This window comes from Hevea brasiliensis, chromosome 7 (genome assembly GCF_030052815.1).
Source record: "Hevea brasiliensis isolate MT/VB/25A 57/8 chromosome 7, ASM3005281v1, whole genome shotgun sequence".
NCBI classification, from domain to species: Eukaryota; Viridiplantae; Streptophyta; class Magnoliopsida; order Malpighiales; family Euphorbiaceae; genus Hevea; species Hevea brasiliensis.
The window spans coordinates 6,968,322-6,989,179 of NC_079499.1; the positions used below are offsets into that span (position 1 = coordinate 6,968,322).

At 31.1% G+C, this 20,858-nt stretch overlaps 2 protein-coding genes across 2 annotated transcripts; one reads left to right on the plus strand and one right to left on the minus strand.

The window, feature by feature from the left end:
• Window positions 1-8,842: 8,842 nt before the first annotated feature.
• Window positions 8,843-14,220, minus strand: LOC110672248 (adenylylsulfatase HINT3). Its single transcript, XM_021834970.2, has 7 exons — window positions 13,867-14,220; window positions 13,669-13,724; window positions 13,018-13,075; window positions 11,934-12,000; window positions 9,639-9,694; window positions 9,360-9,413; window positions 8,843-9,267 (listed from the first exon to the last, which is right to left on the minus strand). The coding sequence occupies exons 1-7, from the start codon at window positions 14,026-14,028 to the stop codon at window positions 9,148-9,150; spliced, it is 573 nt and encodes a 190-aa protein (XP_021690662.1). The 5' UTR covers window positions 14,029-14,220; the 3' UTR covers window positions 8,843-9,147.
• Window positions 14,221-16,859: 2,639 nt separating this feature from the next.
• On the plus strand, window positions 16,860-18,627 carry LOC110652639 (serine/threonine-protein kinase OXI1). The gene is made up of 2 exons (XM_021808258.2): window positions 16,860-17,472; window positions 17,583-18,627. The coding sequence occupies exons 1-2, from the start codon at window positions 17,072-17,074 to the stop codon at window positions 18,454-18,456; spliced, it is 1,275 nt and encodes a 424-aa protein (XP_021663950.2). The 5' UTR covers window positions 16,860-17,071; the 3' UTR covers window positions 18,457-18,627.
• The last annotated feature ends 2,231 nt before the right edge of the window (window positions 18,628-20,858 follow it).

The window sequence follows — 20,858 nt, forward strand, 5'->3', positions numbered from 1 at the left end:
TTGCAAAGGAGTTAGAAACTCCTAGTTAGGGTCTAAAACCCCTGAGCTATAATATCGAAAGGTCTCAGTTTGATGGTAACTTGAGTCGATGACTCGGTTATCCTAACATGAGCTTGAGTATATTATGAGTTACCATAAGATTAGAGATTTTAATATAGTCATAATGTAAAGGTAGCACCTGTAGAGTGAGACCATTTGGTCTCTGATATGGTGTTTTGAATAGTTTTGGCATTACAATAGATGTTTTGCCTAAAGTTTAGTAAAAATAGTGTCTTCTTGTTGTGGCAGCAAGTCGCAGACTAGGACTTTGCTTCCCTAAAAGTGACCGAGATGCTAGGAATGATATTCATAGTCTGTGAAATGATGCTTTAAGGGGTTTGCAGTATGAAAAGAGAGCAAATAGTCTAACATGGTTATGGCAAGGTGGCAGATGCAGTACCTCTATTACAGTCAAGTGTGATGTAGGGTATGATTTATCCTTTTAGAAGAGACAGAAGGTTACTACTATTGAGAATAACCTATAAAATAGTGTCCCAAATAAGATTGTGGAGTGTGGTAGAGGGTTGTTAGCTCGGGTACCCTATAGAAGGTATAACTTTCACTATAGAAATCATAAGTAATCAGATCACGATGGACATTAAGCCTTTGAATTAAATGATGAGTTTGGATACCTAACATCTTAAGTTTTGGCTTTTAAGTGGAAGTGGGGAAAAAAAAAAAAAGACAGAAACAAGGATCACATAGTGAATGCATAGCTACTATTCCCTGAGTTCCTCCTTACCTTCTTATTGCACAAAACAAAAGTATACTTTAAGTAAAGGAAAGGATAGGATAAAGGTTAGCATAGATGGATCATAGAATATGTACTTATATAGAAGGAGTGCAAAAAGGAAAGATAAAATAGTTGAATCAAATGCAACAGGAAAGATAACATGAATGTTGGTAGAAATACTAACTAGAGTGGTCAGGGGACCAATTCTGGGTAACATTAAGGTGTAGATGACTTATTAGAGACAGTGAAAGGGTATAATTTTTTAACATGACAATCAGGTCAAGAAAGAGAATAGAGCTAAAGGACAAAATAGTCAAAGTTCATATTTGAGTAAGATAAAAGGAGTTGGCTAAAGAATAAACTAGAAAGCCTAGATTAGGATAAGATAAGGAAGAGTAAAGTCAGGATACAGAGGAGGCAAAATGTGGTTCTAGGAAAGGTAAATGAGATAAATAGAAAAGTAAATATAAAGAGCTTAGAAAAGGATTGTATTAGGGAGAACGTTGTCATGGTATAGGACCTATCAAGGTAGAACTTAGAGCAGATCATAATTGATGCAGTGTTAAGAGCCTAAACTTGGAGTAGGATCTGGATTAGACCTTGTATATCTTTTATCCCTAAGGTAGAATAAGGGGCAAAAGGATAAGAATCCTTTGGACTCTTGATAGTATGAGAAAAGTTAGGTAAGATTTGCAACTAAAGTAAGTAATAGCTAAAGGGTGTGTAATAGTAACTTGAATTGTCTTATCAGACAGATAAGCGAAGTCAATAAAGAGTAAGTTGAACAAAAGTCAACCTAATGCATTCAAACATGCATGATGAGAGAAAAGGAATGAGGGATAATGGCATAAAGGTTAATGTTAGAAATCAAAATGGTGAGACCTAAAGTCTGCAATTAAAGTTTAGGCAGGTATTTTCAGTGTGACTAATAGGATAATTATGTAAGAAAACATGAATAATAATATGATAATATATAGGAGAACGCTAGTAAAGGTCAGGATAAGACAAGATAGGTGTAGATGTAATTATAAGTTATTAAGAAGTACATAGATTAGAAGAGTGATTTTTGGTAAAATTAGAGTAGATCTGAAAGAATCTATTAGTGCTATATCTTCTAGAATATAACCAAGTATAAGGAGCATTAGACAAATAATAATAAGTATGGAGGATAAATGGAGAATAAAAAGAGATTGTAAATTCCAACAGCTGATATCTTATAATAAAGCACAATAATTGCAAAGAAATGATAAAATTGAAAAGGAAGACTAAGGGGTATGGCCTAAACATTGTTTATCAAACAATGGTGTACTATAAATTGTAGGAGAAGATTTATCCTTCTTTCCAAATTAGCTCATGTTTCGATTCTAAGAGATTACATTAAAAAGGCAACCCAATTAATTGAGAATTTGAGGGGGCACTACTACGTACCCAATCTCTTGAGGCGAAAATGATGATTAGTGCATACGTAACGTCAAGAATGAAGGAGGATCAAGAGATGTGGCTATATCAAGGAAGAGGAATGCATAAGGTATCTTGTCAGGGATCATTACAGAACACATGTTCACCATTGCCCTGTTAATTCAGGGGAACTTATAGGTTCAAGGATACCTATCTAACTATAAAGAATAAGTCCATACAAAGGATAGTAGGGAACAATAATATTTTGGTGATCATGTTAGGAAGGAGATACCAAAAGGATCATCCATGGTGAATTGCCCAAGTTCCAAAAAATGAGTGGTAGGCTAGTGCTTTAATATAACGCTAGGTAAACGATGTACTTGTAGGAGCCAATCATAGAGTTATAATTCCAAAGGTAATGGAGTTAGCAATTCAGTAAGGAATAAGAGATTTGAAGAAGGTTAAAGTTTATAATGATGGGATGGTTATCTTTGAAGGAAGAGGTTTAAGGGTGAAAAAGCAGAAGTTTGAGGATAGACAAGATGGGCATAAGCACTGTTAATACTATAGGCTCAAAACTCAAGACAAAAGATAAGGAGGAAGTACAGTGGATCAAAAAGGTATTAATAGTAATAAGAAAAAAAGAGCAAATGATACCTAGGGGACAATAGAAAGGTCACAAAGTGTTGATTACAAAATTGAGAACAAGAAAGATTGAGCATGTAAGGGGCACACTAAGGAATATATAGGACAAGTTACAATAACATGGCAAGGAATGCAGGTCACATTCTTAGAGAGCAAAGAGTGATGAGATAGAGGAATGAAGGCGGGTCATAAGAACACAAATCAATACAGGGTGGAAGTAAATTAAACACCAAAGTTGGTTGTTTGAACATTCAAGGACAAATGTTCTTAAGGTGGGGAGATTATAATGCCCTGAAAAATTATAAAATTTAAATAAATTATAAAATAATTATTTTAATGATATTTTATTTATTTTAAACATATTTTGTAAAATTATTTTAAAGTTTCAATTTTAAATTTAAATGATTAGTTTTAAAGTTTAATATTATATTAGATATTAAAATATTGGTATTATCCTGCTTTTGTTTGTACTTAGATTTATATTATCATTAATTTGAAAATTCTATATTATTAATATTATTGAAAATTCTATATCAATTAAGCATGGTTCTAAGAGTATGAGTGTGAGTACATTATTGTTATCATTTATATCTAAACTCTATTCTAAATTTTAAATATTTTATATAGCATTCAAACATAAACATTTTAATATATTGATTATTTTAGTTAAATGAGATAATTTAAAAATTTAGTAGTGGTACTTAAATTATTAATTAGTTAAATTATAAAGAAATTTAATTAAATGTTATTAAATTATTTTATTAGTTTTGATAGTGTAAAATAATAATAATAATAATAATTAAAAAAAAAAAGAGAAAGGTGGCCATGCAGGACGCAATTTGCATAAAAAAAAAAAATGAAAGCTCCAGCAACCACCACCACCCCCCTTCCCGCCCTCCCACCTAGTGCTATTAGAAAAATTACTCAAACCGATTAAGGCAAAATGGTCAATTCACCCTTAGAGGTGACTCTTGCCCTAAATATCCATTAAAATGTAGGAAATTAAAATTATGAAAAATAATTAAATATATGGACAGGTGTATGAAAGGAAAAGAAAAAGGAAAAGAAAAAAAATTTAAATAAAGTGAATTATAACATCATCATTATGTAAGCATAACACAATAAAGAATTTTAATTTAATTTAATTAATTATTTGGATAAGTATATAATGGGATAAACACAAATTGAAAAAAAAAAAAACAAAATTTGATCTTCTTCCTTTCTTGTGGCTGCCCCTCTCTCTCTCTCTCTCTCCATCTCTCTCTCAAAACCTTCATGGATGAGTAAAACTAAGCTTACAAACCCTAATTTTACTTCATAATTCCCATAATTTTCAATATTAATTCTTGAAACTACACCTTGGGTTGAAGATTGAAAGTGAAAGAAAGGAAAATTTTTAAGAGTTTAAGAAGTGAAGAAAAGCTCCATTAGAGGTAAGTGATTCCAAACTTTTCCTCTTGTATATTGGTTGAATTGAAGTTAAATAAGCAAAAATTACTTGGAAAAATTGAAAAATTATGCATGTTAGAGAGAGATGAATTTTTGGCCAGCCATGACATATTAGGGTTTTGAATTGTTTTAAGTTAATGGAACATGTAATTTAGCTTAAATGAGACCATGAACATGAATTTGGTGATGATTGGCATGGGAATTGTATAGGTGTATGAAATTAGGAAGACAAGAATTAGGGTTTTGGTTGAAAATTGGGAGTTTTGAGAATTTTTTACCAATTGATATTTGTGATGCTCAAGTTTAGTCAATTAGTGTGTTTTGCATTAGGGATGGATGAATGGAATTGAGAAAGTTTGTGGTGTGGTGTTGTTGAATTCTGGACAGCCTGACCTCTGTCTATTTAAGAGGTTATAAGTTGAATAGTATGACTCCAATTGGTGTGAGGCCAATTGGAAATGAAACTAGGGTCATAATGTCACATTTTTTATGTAGAAAGCTTGCCCAAAAACTGACCATAAGTTGGTCTCAAATTTGATTGAATCCAGAATTGGTGCCCTGATTCTGGGCAGAATTGACTAAATGAACAGTACATGTTTAAATGATCATAACTTTGTGTAGAGAGGTCCAAATGACCTGATTCTTAAACCCATAGAAAGCTTAGACATAGTAGAACAACTTTTATGAAGAACACAAACTCAAATTCTGACCATAACCTATTCAAATTGCTAACCAAATTTACGTCACAAAAGCTACCATAACCCTAATTTGTCCAGAATTTTGGGATTTGATCAATCTGGCCAATTATGGTAAAAATGCCATAACTTGAGCTACAAAACTCCAAATGGAGTAATTCAAAAAGAAAATTACAGTAGAGACAATAAGGAACAACTTTGATGAAGAAAGTTTGGCCAATTTTTCACTGTAGATTGGTCCAATAGAACAGTAAACCTTAGAGATAAAATCTGAAATTTTGTAATTTCTCCTAAATAAGCTTTGAATTACAATTGGCAACCAATGCTAACAAATTTGTGATCCAAAATATGGTATGGCTATGTGTTTAGAAATGTTACACCTATTAATTATGAAAAAGTCAACATTTTGAGTGAATGTTAACTGCAATAATATCAAATACAAAAAACTCAAACCTTAGGAAACTTCATAAATAATTCAAGTATGTATAGCGCAATTATTGGATTAGTTATTGAAAACATCTAGGATGAGTATTGAGACACTTTAATTATGTATTTCAATTGAAAATGAGCCTTCTAAGGAAGGAGATGGATTGGGTTAAGTCAAGACAAGTAAAGGAGGTTTGTGCACAACTAACTCTCTTTAATTGTTTTTCACTTTGAAGTTGATTTGGATAAGTTTGTATGAATAATTACAATTTTTAATGCATTGAAAATTTTAAATTGTTGAATGAAATTGTATGAACCAAATATGATTTTTCCTATGCATCCAAAGAATTATTTACATTGTTTTAAAATTGTGAATTATGAAATGACTTTATATTATGGAAAGACGGATGTTAGCCCTTAGTTTTATTGTAGCAAGGGGGTGGGCTGGTATTTGAATTTATTTTGAAGTGCTTTTGTGAACTTGATATGTTGCCAACCATATGCATGAATTTGCAAGTTTAATTATGTTTGCTGATTTATAAAAATGTTTTGAAACCACAGTTGACATTACAATATGCTTTGTGTTTCTCATTAGCTTGTCTAGTGAGATATCTTCTCCACTTGTTGGGGTTGAGTTTTCCCTCTTTGGCTTGCCAGTTGAGGTTGATTCGGATGAGTACTCATTAGCTAGCTAGCCTTTGGTGCCTCCCTTTAGCCTCGGTTATTGGGAGGAGTTTACTTTGTTGTGGTGTACAACGCGACATTGATCGTGAAATTTTGTGTCATGGGTCCAACTGTGAGAATTATTGGCAACACCCTTAAACTGTGATTATATGATAAATGTTTTGTCAATGATTGTAATTTATTATGATGATTTCCTAAAAATAGGAGGATTTAAATATAAGTGATTAAAATAAAGGATTTGTTTCGATTGATGAATATTGGATTATTTTTATGGATCAATAAAATGTGATTTGATATGTTCTGATAAATTATGCTTTATATTGAGTTTTAATTTATTAGTTATGCACCACTGAGTTCACCGCTCAGCAATAGTTTTGTATGCTATCGCAGGTGAAAGAGAAGATATAGCAGCTGAGTGAGGACACTTGAAGCTGTGAATTGAAGTTGTCTACGTGTATAGCATAGGTATGCCTTTGTATATTAAGTTTTGATGTACTCATGTAATTATATATATGTAATTACATTCAAGTAGTTGTACAGAAACAGTTGTAATATTATTTTGGGACTTTAATCAAATGTAAATTATTGTAATATTATTTTTTTTAGAGTTTAATAGTTGAAAATCTTTGTAATTGTTAATTTTATTACTTCAATGAATGTAAACATTTAAATTTCTTTTTGAGTCTTGTAAAAGGGAAATATTTCCTTTATAATGGAATTTGCTAAAAATGAAATGAGATGATTTGATGTTTGATTGAGTTTAATCATGTTGAATTGTGGAAGACATATTTTTATGAATTGATTTTCACAGGTTAGAATAACTGTTTAATGGTATTTTCAGTCGTTATTACGCAGATTTTCCGCAGAATTTTAAAAATGTCCAATTAATTCTAAATAAATTTTATGAAACATACCTGAATTGACAACACTGAATTTAAATTTTTATCATCACGCCTAACTTAAAAATGAATTTGTTTTATCAAAATCTCTTGTAGTATATTTAATAGATTATTTGTAGGTAAAGTTCAGTAACTTATTAGGTATACTACGGGATCATACCACATCTTACGGAGGGGTAAGGTGTGACAACCCACATGGACGATGACTGACCAGTGAATGACCAAGGACCTTAGGCGACACTGGCAAGCCAAGGACCTGCGGTGATCGGCGGTGGTAGCTGTGGTTTTTATTAGAGAGAGAAAAATGGGTCCTAAACTAGTCTCGCTTGGGACGACGACAGATTGACTTGAGCTAGCCTCACTTGGGGCCCGGTCCTTTTTGTGATAAGTCGAATTGAGTACGGCTTTAAGTTGATATCGCTGACCCTCGCATTTGGATTATTAAGAGCAAGTCCACCTCGAGTTGATCTTGCTGGCAGATGTTAGAGTTAAGAGAGTTGTGTAGGGAATCAACTCCCATATATATATATATATATATATATATATATATATTGATTGATGTGACACATAGATGTATGAGTGTTTCAAATTATTTTTTGTGTGAATATTATTTAAACTTGATTGAATGTGTTAATATATACTGAATTTCATCATTAGGAATGTATTAGCTTTAGATAGTTATAGAAATTATATTTGAAATCAATATCTTACTCTATGAGTCGAATGCTCACTCCATTTTTTTTCAGGATGCAGAAGAATTCATTTTGTAATTAATTTGCTTCCTTCTTCGCAGGTCTATTAGCAACAAATATCAATATTATATAGTATTTTAATTGGTTTAGGACTACAATAGTTTATTTATTTTTTAAATTGTAAACATAATATTTATACGTGTATGGATATATAGAATTTTGTCTTGGATGAGGGAGTTAAACTCCCATTTAATTAAATTGTTGTGTTGAGTATTAAGAGGGTGAGTTGAGCTCCCCAAAAGTCGTAATGTCGATTCGGCCCATGGGATCAAGTCTTGACAATTATTATTTTATTTTTTTAAAAAGATAGAACATATTTAAACTTGTGGATTAATTAAGATAAAAATTTAAAAATAATATATTTGAACATAAAGCTAATAGTTTAAGGATAAAATTATTTAACTTTATTTAATTAAATAATATTTTTTATAAGTATCAAATTAAGAGAAAAAAAATATATTTTTTTTAATGTAATAAGTGTCATATTTACTGGAAGTCCTAAAAAGTTTATTTTAATTAAATAAAAAATATGAAAATTTTAAATTACAAATTTATATATTCCTAAATTGAGAGACCTCTGTAAAATTTATCCTAAAATAAATATTCAATCACTTGTTTCGTTTAGTTCTTGTTAAATTTTTTTTCATAATTTAACATTAATAAATTAAAACGTGCAGATAAATATTCAATTACTTTTCTTGAGAGAAAATATTCAATCAATTTAATTTCTAATACAATAGCTAAATCATCATTATATATGTCGCACGTTAGAATTGACAAAAGACCGTAAATCAATCCGATCTAAATTAATCAAATCAAATTAAAAATTTTGATTGCCATGCCTTTGAGCTTGGGGATTGAAAATTTTAAAAAAGAACAGTAATAATTAAATTTCAACGAGTACCTCGATTATAAATTTAATAGTTAAACTAATCCATTTTTCATACTTAGATAATCTTATTGAAACGTAAAAATATTCAAATATACATAACATAAATATATATCGTAATTAAATAATATTTAAAAATATATTTTTATATATGAGTTATTTTCTAAGAAACAATCGAAATCTTAATAATAATGAGATTTTAAGAGAGAAAGAGAGAGAGAGAGAGAGAGAGATTATAACAAAGGGCATCTGTTTTTCCAATATAAAATACTTATTGTCTTGAGTGCAGCTAAAATGCCGAACATTGCTCACGCTTCTGTATCTCTATGGATGAAATGTCCATAGAAGTTTTTTCTTCTAATTTTTTTTAAATAAAAGTACTTTTGGGTACTAAATCAAATTCCTTCCCATTTAAAGAGTACAGCAAACCATTGCAAGTGCAAGGTGCCTACTCAAATGAATGGGACTATACACATATGTTACAGGCTCACGTTGTATACTTAAAATACTGCAGAAAAGATTCATAGTCCTTCTAATTTCAAGAGAGACTAGATTCTTGATCCTTCCCATCTTCAGAATTGTTTGATAACTGTTCTCGAACACAATTAACGAGTTGAGAAGCTCTATGGTCGAAATTTAAGGGTCTCCTCCGTAAACTCTGTAGAACTTCAACAAATTATATACTTTTTCCCAGTAGAATATTGTCTTTTTTGTTGCAATAGGAAAACACATAAAGCTAGCGATGCATACCTCGGTGGTCCATAAGCAATCACGTGCCTTACGAGGTATTATATGGATGTGTGTCTGAAATTCCCATGTTATGAGGCAAAATTAGCACAAATGTTCATTTTACTTTGCTGTAAATAATTGAAGTTATCTTGCTAACAAGGGAAAAAGCAAATCTGTTTCCTAGACAAATAACAAAGGCAGTCTAATTCTGATTCAGATGAAATTAAAGAACACAAAATTTGTGCATTTACCATTAAAATAACTTTTTTCACATTGAAACAGAAGTTCAAAACAACTTACGTGAAATATTACTTGGCCTGCAGCTGCACCATTATTAACCAATAAATTGAAAGAATCTGCAAATAAGGTCAAATGATACTGCAGTTTACCAGGTGTGCTTGAAATTTTGCTTGAATGGCTCAAAAAATAGATTCCATTTGCCAAAAACAAGAAATGAGTAACACAAGCAAGTTATAAAGTTATATAAATGTTATGAATAAAATAAAAATTAATCCTAAGATATTATCCTAGTAGGCAAATTATGTTAAAAATATAAAACTCTGTCAAATTTAGCCCCACGTTTTAACTGCGAATAAGTTTCTAATTAGGTTTAAATGAAACTGAACCAAACCAATTCAATTCAATTTTTTGATATTTCGATTTGGTTTCGGTTATATTTAAAAAAAAAGGTTATTAGGGTTAAAAATTGAAATAACCTAACTGAAATTTTACTACTCTACCAATTACCTTTCCCCAGCCAACATTTCAACCCTCAAGCCAAGGCCCAAGTCCAACTGACAGCTACCCAAGCCACTATCAATTGTATACCCAATGACCCAACCCACCTCAATAAATCCCTATACCTAATTTTCAGTTGTGATATTTCCATTTTCCCTTCCCCAGTTCCCTTACTCAACTGATTGCAATTCCAACTTGCCCTCTTCCTTGTTCACTTACTCTCACTAATGCTAGTGTGCTACTGCTTCCTTCCAATCCCCACACCCTCAATGATTGCAACTCCAACTCCTTTTTTGCAGTTGCAAGCTTCTAATGGAATGCGTCTGACTCCACCTGCAACTAGGTTGGGGTTGTCTGCAACGACAACCAATCATGTGTACGAACTTCGCCTTCCCGTTCCTGACGTGGACCAGATCTGCTGCAAGGTGGTGTTTCATTTCATGCCAATAAGGTCAAAGTGGTGATTTTGTAATTAGGAAAATTATTATTTCGTCCTTGTATTTTAACGAAACTAATTACTTGATCCTGTATTTTGAAAAATATATCTTTTAGTCCCTATATTTTACTTCCGTTAAACTGTTTAGTCCTTCGTTAATTTTTCCTTAGTCAATGCTAATCAAACTACTATTTAATCCCTTTATTTTTGTGAAATTAATTAGTTAGTTCCTATATTTAGAAAAACACACTAGTTAGTCCCTCTATTTTAGTGAAATAGAGGAATTAAGTAGTAATATTTTTCAAAATACAAGGATCAACTAATTAGTTTTCTTAAAATAGAGGGACTAAATAGTAGTTTGACTAGTATTGACTAATGAAAAATTTAACGGAGAAACTAAATAATTTAACGGATGCAAAATATAGGGACTAATAGGGTAATTTTCAAAATATGGAGATCAAATAGTTAGTTTCGTTAAAATACAAGGACTCAATAATAATTTCCACTTTGTAATTTTGTTGGTGATTTTGTTGAGATAAAATATTGAGATGCAATTTTAATATTGAGATACAATTCCTTTTATTGGTGTTGGGTTCCTTTCTTTTGCTGTTTGTTTGTTTCTTCGACTCTTGTACTCTATTCTACGAATGCAGTGTTGATACAATTTCATGCTGCTAGGCCCGAGTTGGTATTAGTCACCGGGCACTGGGTAGGGAAAGTGAGGAAACGGCATTGTTTGGGCGAAAACACAATGTTTGGCGTTATGTACAAAATCGACAAACCAAACTAACTATCATTTTAGTTTGGTTCGGTTTTCATTTTATATGATTTCTGTAATTCAGTCTTTTTGGTTCAGAATCAAACCAAACTATTGCACACCCCTAACATCCCTAACTTTATGTTTATTGTTTGAGTGATAACTATCTCTTCTACGAGGCCTTATTTGGATGTTTGATAATCTAACGTGGACATAACAAGGTAATGCAAACATGTCACATGACTCCACAATAGACAAGTCATTTTCAACAATTAATGCCTTTTTATAAAAATTTTATCACCAAAGAGTGCAAGTTAGAGGCTATGGCTTCAATCAGCGATTCATCTTTCCCTTTGGACAAGGGCATACAAAGAATTGGTGGCCTAAGAAATCAGACAATCTCTGTAGGAGAGAGATTATACCCTGCTTTATAACCAAGCTGCAGGATCAAAGTAAGGGTGTGTAGCTTGTTTTGTCAATGCATAACTGGGTCCAACCTGACCAGTGGCTGCATCATGTCAGTTAAAAAAGCCAATTTTTCATGATTCCAAAAGCTTAGAATCAACTTGGACATATCATATACCAAACAAATGGAATGGCAACCAGGAATGGCAGGGAAGAAATATGTTAATCATAACAGCAATAGAGAATGTTAAACACATACTGGAATCAGTGGCTTTCATGATTGCGTTGCCAATAAAAGGTACCTTTGAACACATAGCTGCAACCACCTGCAAACCCAATTCCTTAGAAGACACATGGCAAGGATTTATTTATTTTATATAAATACTCAGGGAACAGTCTGAGTATTTGGATAGCTTTATTCCTGTGCTACATGGACTCACGGACGAGTGTTGGATACAGAATATATCCCATTCAGGGGACTCATTCAAAATCAAATTTTGAGATACTTGGTAACATATCCAGAGTTGAAGTTTTGAACAATGATCTTAACATTTTGGTCACACAATAAGGAGTGCAGTCCTAACATTTTGGATGGAATGGAACAGGACAAAAAAGAATATAACAAGTGAAAAGATCAAACTATACCGCATTTATAAATTTTTCAATTTTCCTTTTCAGTAATTACACATTTTAAGAATTTAGGCCTCCTAATCCAAATTATTCTCTTTTTTTCTAAACATAGAATATCCAACAGTATTCATATCTAACAAATGTGTGCTAGCCCACTTGCAGGCCTGAACAAACAATAAAATATGCAATATACTATTGAATACATTATACATGATATCAAGTCACTATGAGAAAATGTTTGCTCTGGTGTTTTCATCCAACATCAGATAGAGCAGTCTAATGAGGATGAAATATCTATTCTTTAAAGTCATTTACAGAAGACCTTTGGGTTTTTATGCTTCTAATGGGAATGAAAAATATGTTTTTATTCTACACTACACTTTAGATGCAGTAAAAGAGAGTGAAACCTCAAAAAAGATATCTAAGTACTCAAGCAGTCACCTCAATTTTGGTTTTACTGAGTACAATAAAGGAGTATTGCGAGCCAAGACAAGCAACCAAAACACAAGTTACACAATTACAATTGATTGTAAGACATAAACGAGAACAATACTTTGTGAAGAAATCTGACCAAGCGCAAACTAAAATTAACAGGATTTTGTGAGGCAATTAATCCAATAACAACAAAATTTGCAACAAATACACATTAAAATACTGTGAGTTCATGAAGGACCCACAAATAATTGCACCAAATGAGGGGGAAATTAACTTACAGATGGAGGAGTGGCTTCCAAGGAAGAAAAATGAGACTTTGGGATAATAAGAGAGTGCCTACAAAACAAACAGGGTTTGAATTCAAATGAGTAGGAGACAGATAAAGATTTACCAGTAAACGAAAAAATGCAAAAGATAATTGACGCGTGCTCTGAACTGTTTACTTTAATATTTAGAAAGTAATCACATTAAAGTTTGAACTTTGCATATTGTTACAATCAGTCAATCACAATCCCTCATGTAGTCAGCACAGAACAAGGAATACATCCTCTTGAGGGAGGAAAAAAATTAGCAAATTGGTAAAACTTCTCTCAGCTGAAGTAGAGAAGGGAAATTTTGGGTAAATGTTTTGTTCAGTAGAACTCAATTAAACAAGGTAAATGCATTCCGTTAATGGTTCTTCTCATTCCCTTTCAATGGTTAATTTCAGACAATATGTAGCATTCTTCAAGTAACATTAAACCAGCATGACCATAAGAATTCATTCAAGAGAGCAAGTAGGACTTCTAACAATTGCACTTAAAGTAGCTGACACTGCACTGCATCACCATACCAGAGAATCTATAAATAATTGTTCTTTTTTTTTTAAAAAAAAAAAAAAGTGCTAAAGTAGCAAATTACGATTGTGCTTTGGATAAATGATACCTTACCCATAACTCAGCGGATTTGTATCCAAAATACACAGGCACGTATCATCTTCATAAAGCTGCAAGATCAGATAATAGTATGAACATGTTGAAGATTTTCCCAAAATCAAAGAATTCCTAAAATGTTTAGAAATATAGAAAATTGAAAGCAACTTAATTACCAAATTCCGAGAGTTGTGAACAATGGAAAGCGGCAAATACCTTAAAAGCCGGGGAGTCCCCGAGAATAATCTTGCAGAAAACGCAGTCGTTTTGCAGAATCCCCTTGTCGTCAGAAAGGCAGTTAAAAGGGGAAAAAGGGGTGGCACGAGGAGGTATGGGGCGGAGATGGGAGCAGAGGATGGCAAGCCTCCGTGTCTCCATTCAGGCGAAATCGGCTAGATGGTCAAGAATCGGCAGGGTAGGAAAGTGCGTTGCCATAATAAAATTTTGCAGAGAGAGCGGAGACAAACGGTAGAAAGGTGGAGTGTTTTTTCAAGAGAGGTTACTTTACGGTTGTTGGTTTGCTTATCCTCTTCGTTTCGTTTCGTGTGGTGTGGCTGTCTCCGAATTTCAATTTTTGGTTCCTTTATGTCAGTATCAGTATTACAGTATGGTTTCTTCAAATTGGCCTTCACGTGCTGCTCCAAGCCCACCAAGCCTGACTTAATATAATATATTAATAATTTATTTTTAATTTAAATTATTGTTGAATTCATATTAATTAATATTTTTTCTATAAAAAATGCTCAAGATTTCAACATTTTCTATTTACAGTCATGAAAAAAATGGAAAAGCTAATTAAGCTAAGCTATTTATGTAACAATACAGCTTTGTAGTTTTAAGAGAGATTATGAGCTATAAAGTCATGCAATTTTTATTTTTATTTTTATTTTTCATAAAAAGTCTCAGAGATTCTAGAGATGGCAACGGATAGAATACCCACGAAAATTTTATGATTCGAATCCTAATCCGATTAATATTTTCAAAAATTGAATCCGTCTCAAATCCGATTAAAATTTATTATTAATTATCTGAAATGCATTTCACTCGATTATTATTATCCGATAAATAGTTGAATTTATTTAATTTTATATATTTTAATTAAAAATTTATATAAAAATAATTTTTATTAATAATTTATATTTTAAAAAATTAATAATTTCATAAAATATTTCAATTTTATTTTATATAAAATAAAATATATAAAAATTTATAAATATTATCATAAAAAATATATATTTTATATTTATTTAAATAAATTTAAATAATAAATATTCAATGTATAAAATTCAAACTCGTCATAAATATTAAATTTTAAATTTAAATTTATTTTATTAAAATTTAATTAAATTAGGTAATCGAAAAAATTCGATGAGCCCCATCCCTTAGGTAATCTACACCCTGAAAATGACTCCCCAGCCTTCGTTCATCCCAACCCAAATCCTAAAAATAGCCAGGGTTTTAATACAGGCCTATAACAGATATAGATTAGTATTGTGCGGCCCAGCCCTGCTGTGAGGCGTAGGGTTTTGGGGCTTCAGTATGATTGTTTTTTAGGGAAGTAGTCCCAAAAGTTCTTCTAATTCAATCCAGCCCACTTTGAAGTTTCAACAATCAGGCTTCAACTGCGCATTTCAAATTGAAATGCATAACATATTTTATTAAAAAAATTAGTTAGGAAATAGCTCATAAAATTAAACATTTAATTTAATAATAATATTTTAAAAATTGTCATGTGACATATAATTTTAAAAAATAAAATAATTCAGCAAAATTTAAATAGTATGAGTTAATATAAATTTAAGTAACATTTATTATATTTAATAAAATAATATGATTTTAAAAATATAAAAAGTATTAAATTATATTATTAAAATAAAATAATAATAAATTAGCTGTGAAATCAAACTTTCCTAGTTTATTAAAAAAAAGCCTTTGTTAGATTCTGTGAGTGTGCATGGAAGGATGCCAAAATCTACTGCAGTGTTTTCGGCTGGCCTTAGTTTTGGTGTAACAACAGCTGCACGCGCTCTTCTGCACCAGGATGCGTTCCCTAAATGGTATTGCCTTTTTTTTTTTTTTTTTTTTTATTAATCTGTCTAATGAGTAGATACAGAAACAAGCCAAATGCAGTAAACAAATGCCGCGATGGTAGTAGTCAATAACGTTTTTTTTTTAAAAAAAATTTATTATTTGACCATTAAATTTTTGATAAATATTATAATTTAATTTTTATATTTTAAAAAATTAAACTTTCAGATCAATTATTAATTATTTATCCTTATTATGATTTATTATTTATATTTTTAAAATTAAATGATTTGATCACTTGTTTATATTTTTTTAATTAAAATTAATTATTATTAAATAAATTAATTTTTTATTTTATTAAATTAATTAATTTTTAAAATAAAAAAAATTTAATTATATTATCAGTCAAAATTTAAAAATTAAATAATAAATTTTTCTTAATTGATAAAGGAACTTTTAACTTAAATTAACTGTAATATTAAATGAAATGATTTTTAATTTTATGAAAAACATAATTAAGTTATTAAATCCTTTAATTATTAAAATGTAAAATCAAATTGTAATATTAATCAAAATCTAAATATTAAATAGTAAATTTTTTTTTAAAAAACAAAATTATATATTATCTAATTATATCTAGTTAATTTAGATTTTTTTAATTAGCAATGAAAATATTTTATTTTTATTTTTCGTTTGTTATACAAACAATATGCTGGAAGATATAGAACGTTATGATCATGATTTTGTTTGCCTAAGATTTTGTTGTTAATATAGAATTCTCAATTATTTAACAATTAACATCACATTATAAACATGGTCCACACGATTTTTTTATTAAAATAATCATCCTACCAAGAAACTGCATATGTTAAAATCGTTATAAAAAAAATAAATAAATTCCAGTAAAAATAATTTCCTTCTCTTCCAAGTCTGCCACCGGCCGCACGCATTTGAAGTTTGAACATTTCTACGCATCGCGGTTTCTAGAACCCAGCCCCAACCCTTCGCACACACGTAAATCCATACGTAATCACACTACTATTATTATTATTATTTTATCTTTGCTCCCTAAGATCTTGCCACGTCTGCAAAACCACTACGTGTACTAATCACATTGCAGCGACACCCTAATGACCGGGAAAAAATTAAGAAAAGGGACACAGCTTTAATTACAAGAACTCGTATAATTGAATCCTTCCTCACCAAGAAAATACAAATGCACAGCGCAACCCAACATATCACAGCACAGTCACACAACTCATCATCCAAACTCCCTTCCCCTTTATAAATTTTTCGCTTAACAAAATTTCGTCTATCGCCTCCAAGAGAATAGAGGATTATCGTACCGGTTTTGCCTTGACCCTCTAGTCAGTCGCCGGTCACTTTCGTTACCATGTGCGACGATGTGCCGCAAGATCAACACAGACAAGAATATATAGTGCCGATCTTGGACTTGAATGGCCTCAAAGTGATATCTCCGCTTGGCCGTGGAGCTAAAGGCGTGGTTTTTCTGGTTGAAGAAGAGCAGTACGGTGAGTTGTGGGCTTTGAAAGTTATATTGAGAGATTTGGTGGAGAAGAAGAACAACGATGTATCCGATGGGAGTGAATACAAGAGGGTTTGCTTTGAACGGCAAGTTTTGGGCCAGTTTAAGCATCCGCTTTTACCCAGATTACGTGGTCTTTTGGCCACCGAAAAAATTGTTGCCTACGCTATTGATTTTTGTTCTGGACGTGACCTCAATCAATTGAGAAAGCAACAGAGCGAGAGAATGTTCTCCGTTGAGATTATCAGGTAATTTCAATTTTGTTCATTTCGTTATCAATGTTATGAAAACAACCCAGATAGAAATTTTGAATCATTAATTTGGTATTTGTGTCGCTAAATTCATCTTCCCTCCTCAGGTTTTATGCTGCTGAATTGGTTCTCGCATTGGAGCATCTTCATAATCTAGGCATAGCCTACAGAGATTTGAAACCTGAAAACATCCTCATTCAAGAGAACGGCCACATAATGCTCGTCGATTTCGATCTGTCCACAAAGCTCCTTCCAAAATTACCTCAAACTTCTCCTATTTCCAACTCAAATAACCCTAAACCCCACTCGTCTCACAAAAAACGATTATCTCTCTTTCATGGCTGCTGCAATTCTGGTATCTCGCCCGACGACTCATCGGAACGCGGTCTCAGCACGGCACCTCCGGAGTTAGACACCATCGAAAAGTCCAACTCGTTCGTAGGAACCGAAGAATACGTGGCGCCGGAAATAATCCAAGGGTACGGCCACGATTTTGCGGTGGACTGGTGGTCCTTAGGAGTCGTACTATACGAGATGTTGTATGGAGTGACACCGTTTAAGGGTGCAAATAGGAAGGATACATTTTTCAAGATTTTAACGAAATCGCCGGATCTCGTGGGGGAAGCGACGCCGTTGAGGGACCTGATAGGAAAGTTACTGGTGAAAGACCCCAAGAGTAGGATCAAAGTTGAAGAAATCAAACGCCACGAATTTTTTGAGGGCATCGACTGGGCTTTGATACTGCAAATGGCGAGGCCACCGTACATTCCGCCGGCAAGTTATGAGTTTTGGGAGAAGGAGGGTAAGGAGGGAACTATGAAAATTGATGTGGAGTCTTTTGTCCAGAGAATATTTAGCGGAAATGAAGGTGAAAAAGAGGAAAAGGTTGTCAATCAAGAAGACGAGACGACAGAAACAAGGGTGTGGGTTAAAGGACTCAATAATCACCCTCCTGAAACTGACAATTTTCTTGTTTTTTAATTATTATTATTTTTTTTAATCTTAATACTCGAAGATGTATAGAAGTAGGAGAGGTAGATAGTTTTGGACTAGTATTGAATCCATGACAATATTTTTTGGTAGCTTAGTAATATATTTGATCTTCTGAATTTACGGTAAATAATTAAATTTGCATTTTCATTACCTTTTCAATTGAATTTGAGATTTTTAGTTTTCCAACAAATTGAAATTTCCTTTCCTAATTTAGAGCCTGGGTTATAGAAAGGAAATTCCTTTGGGTGTGATATGGAAAGTTCTGGGAGATTAATAATTAATAAATTTTGATATAAATATTTAATTTAATAATTATTAAATTTATTCTTATATTATATTACAAAAAAACTATTAAATTGTATAATAAAATTTTATAGTTGAATAGTTTTATAAATTATTTATAATAATTTTTTATTCAACGTAGTTATTTATAATATAAATTATATTAGTTTAATAGTAATGTATTCTCACACCAAATTTATATTTTTGTAATATATATTGAATAAAAATTTTAATTTTCAATTTTAATTTAAAATTAAAAAACTAAAATAAAATATTTTGAAAAATTAAAAACTAAAATTAATTTATTGCGAACTAAAATTCTTTCATTTTAAAAGTTATTTCAAACACAATTTTATTGCAAAAATTATTATGGCTCATGGTTTAGGCAAGCAAATGGTAGATGAGAATTAAAAATGCTTTTTGTGGTTGGAATAAAGAGAAATGAATGAATGTAGTGACTTATTGTCTATCCATTTGGATGCTTTCACTTTTGAAGAAAACTATTCACTGATGGAATGTTAGAAATTTAGTATAATATTTATCCCAATAAGAGATATTAGTTTTAAAGTACAAATTTTAATAATTAAAAAAAACTAATAAATATGAAATGTAAGACTCACTGTTCTCCTAAGGTTTAATCTTTAAAGAAAAAATTATTAAAAAGAATAGTCATAAATTAAAAAAAAATTAATTTTTTTTAGACCGTATAATAAATATATTATATTTTGGCTTTAACTTTCAAAGCTAAAGTCTTATAATAATAATAAAAATATTAGGTTATTATGTGTTAAGAGTTTGGTTGGTATGTATGGATTTCGAATATGCTTAGCAGCTAAGATTTAAAATCTCACTTATACTAAATCTAACCAAAGTTTTGAAATTTAATATTATAAGGCCTACAATAATAAAATCTCTTAATTCCTAAGATCTTAAAAGAGTAAATATTCTCTCCATTATCTCTTAATTTGCGGAGAGAAAACTATTAAAATACTAAAAGATGGTCTTATTTCTATAATTTTAATGCTAAATTAAGAACTCTTTTAGAAAAGTAAATAATAATCTAATTGAGTACGAAAAAGTAAAAAATAAAATAAAATAATTCCATAGAAAATAGTTCATCATACAATTAGACCCAAAAAAGCAACACACATGTTAGTGTGTTGGTTGGGGTGTTGGCAGGCAACACAGCCAATTGCAAAATAACCAGCGAGGATTCATAACTATAGTGGCCTTGCACAAGTGGGTGTTGCCTTTAGCATCAAAATTCACCGCTATTGCTGTTGCCATCACATGGTCATCTACACAAATACAACATTAAGAAGCCGCAAGAATCAGTAAAGCCCATTAACAAAATGTTGACATTCACATGGCCTTAGATAAGGGCAATGGACCTAATAAAGCATTGGACATTCTTTTTTTCAATTAGGTTTAGAAGATAAATTAAAGTTAGTTCATATTTATATTAGAGTTTTTAAAAGTGAAACTAGAAAATTTAGTCAATGAAATAAAAAAAAAATTTATTTTGCTCAATTTAAAAGAAAAGAAAATATTATATATAATAATAAATTATTTATTAAGAAAAATATGTAAATTTTCAATATATATAACAATAATGAAATAAAAAAATGTAATTTTATAAATTAATAAATATTTATTATAATATTAAATTTACAACCATCATCAATGAATTTTCATTTTTATAATTGTTACATGATTATTTCATTATTATTAAAAAGAGGTTATTTATATAGCCCAAAAGCCATAACATATGATGATGATGATGATGAAGTCTATTTAATCTGATTAAAAAAGGGGGGGGGAAATTGCTATCAGTTGTTGCGAAGTCTAAAATTGATTTTTGTTTTTTTTAAAGGCAAAAGAAATCTGTATCATCGAAGTTGCTGAGTTTGGTGGGAGTCCATGCTCTTGAGGAGTGACCTAAGAGAATTAACCACCTTAAAAAAATCACAAGACTTTGTAGGCTAATTTATTTATTTTTTCCATATTGCTTCTCATTTCTGGTATGACTAAATAAGCTAAAGCTAAAGCCAATTGGTGGGAAATATTGGTCATGATGGTGGTGGTGTCTAGTCGTCAAAACGATCTCA

What these genes read in the sequence shown, in the direction of transcription:
- LOC110672248 (XM_021834970.2), bottom strand. Translation starts at nt 14,028, where the DNA reads ATGGAGACACGGAGGCTTGCCATCCTCTGCTCCCATCTCCGCCCCATA. An exon ending in ACAAATCCGCTGAGTTATGG is followed by an intron (nt 13,076 to 13,668) that starts GTAAGGTATCAT and finishes TTTGTTTTGTAG; the next exon opens with GCACTCTCTTATTATCCCAA. An exon ending in CAGGCCAAGTAATATTTCAC is followed by an intron (nt 9,414 to 9,638) that starts GTAAGTTGTTTT and finishes TGGGAATTTCAG; the next exon opens with ACACACATCCATATAATACC.
- LOC110652639 (XM_021808258.2), top strand. Translation starts at nt 17,072, where the DNA reads ATGTGCGACGATGTGCCGCAAGATCAACACAGACAAGAATATATAGTG. An exon ending in TTCTCCGTTGAGATTATCAG is followed by an intron (nt 17,473 to 17,582) that starts GTAATTTCAATT and finishes TTCCCTCCTCAG; the next exon opens with GTTTTATGCTGCTGAATTGG.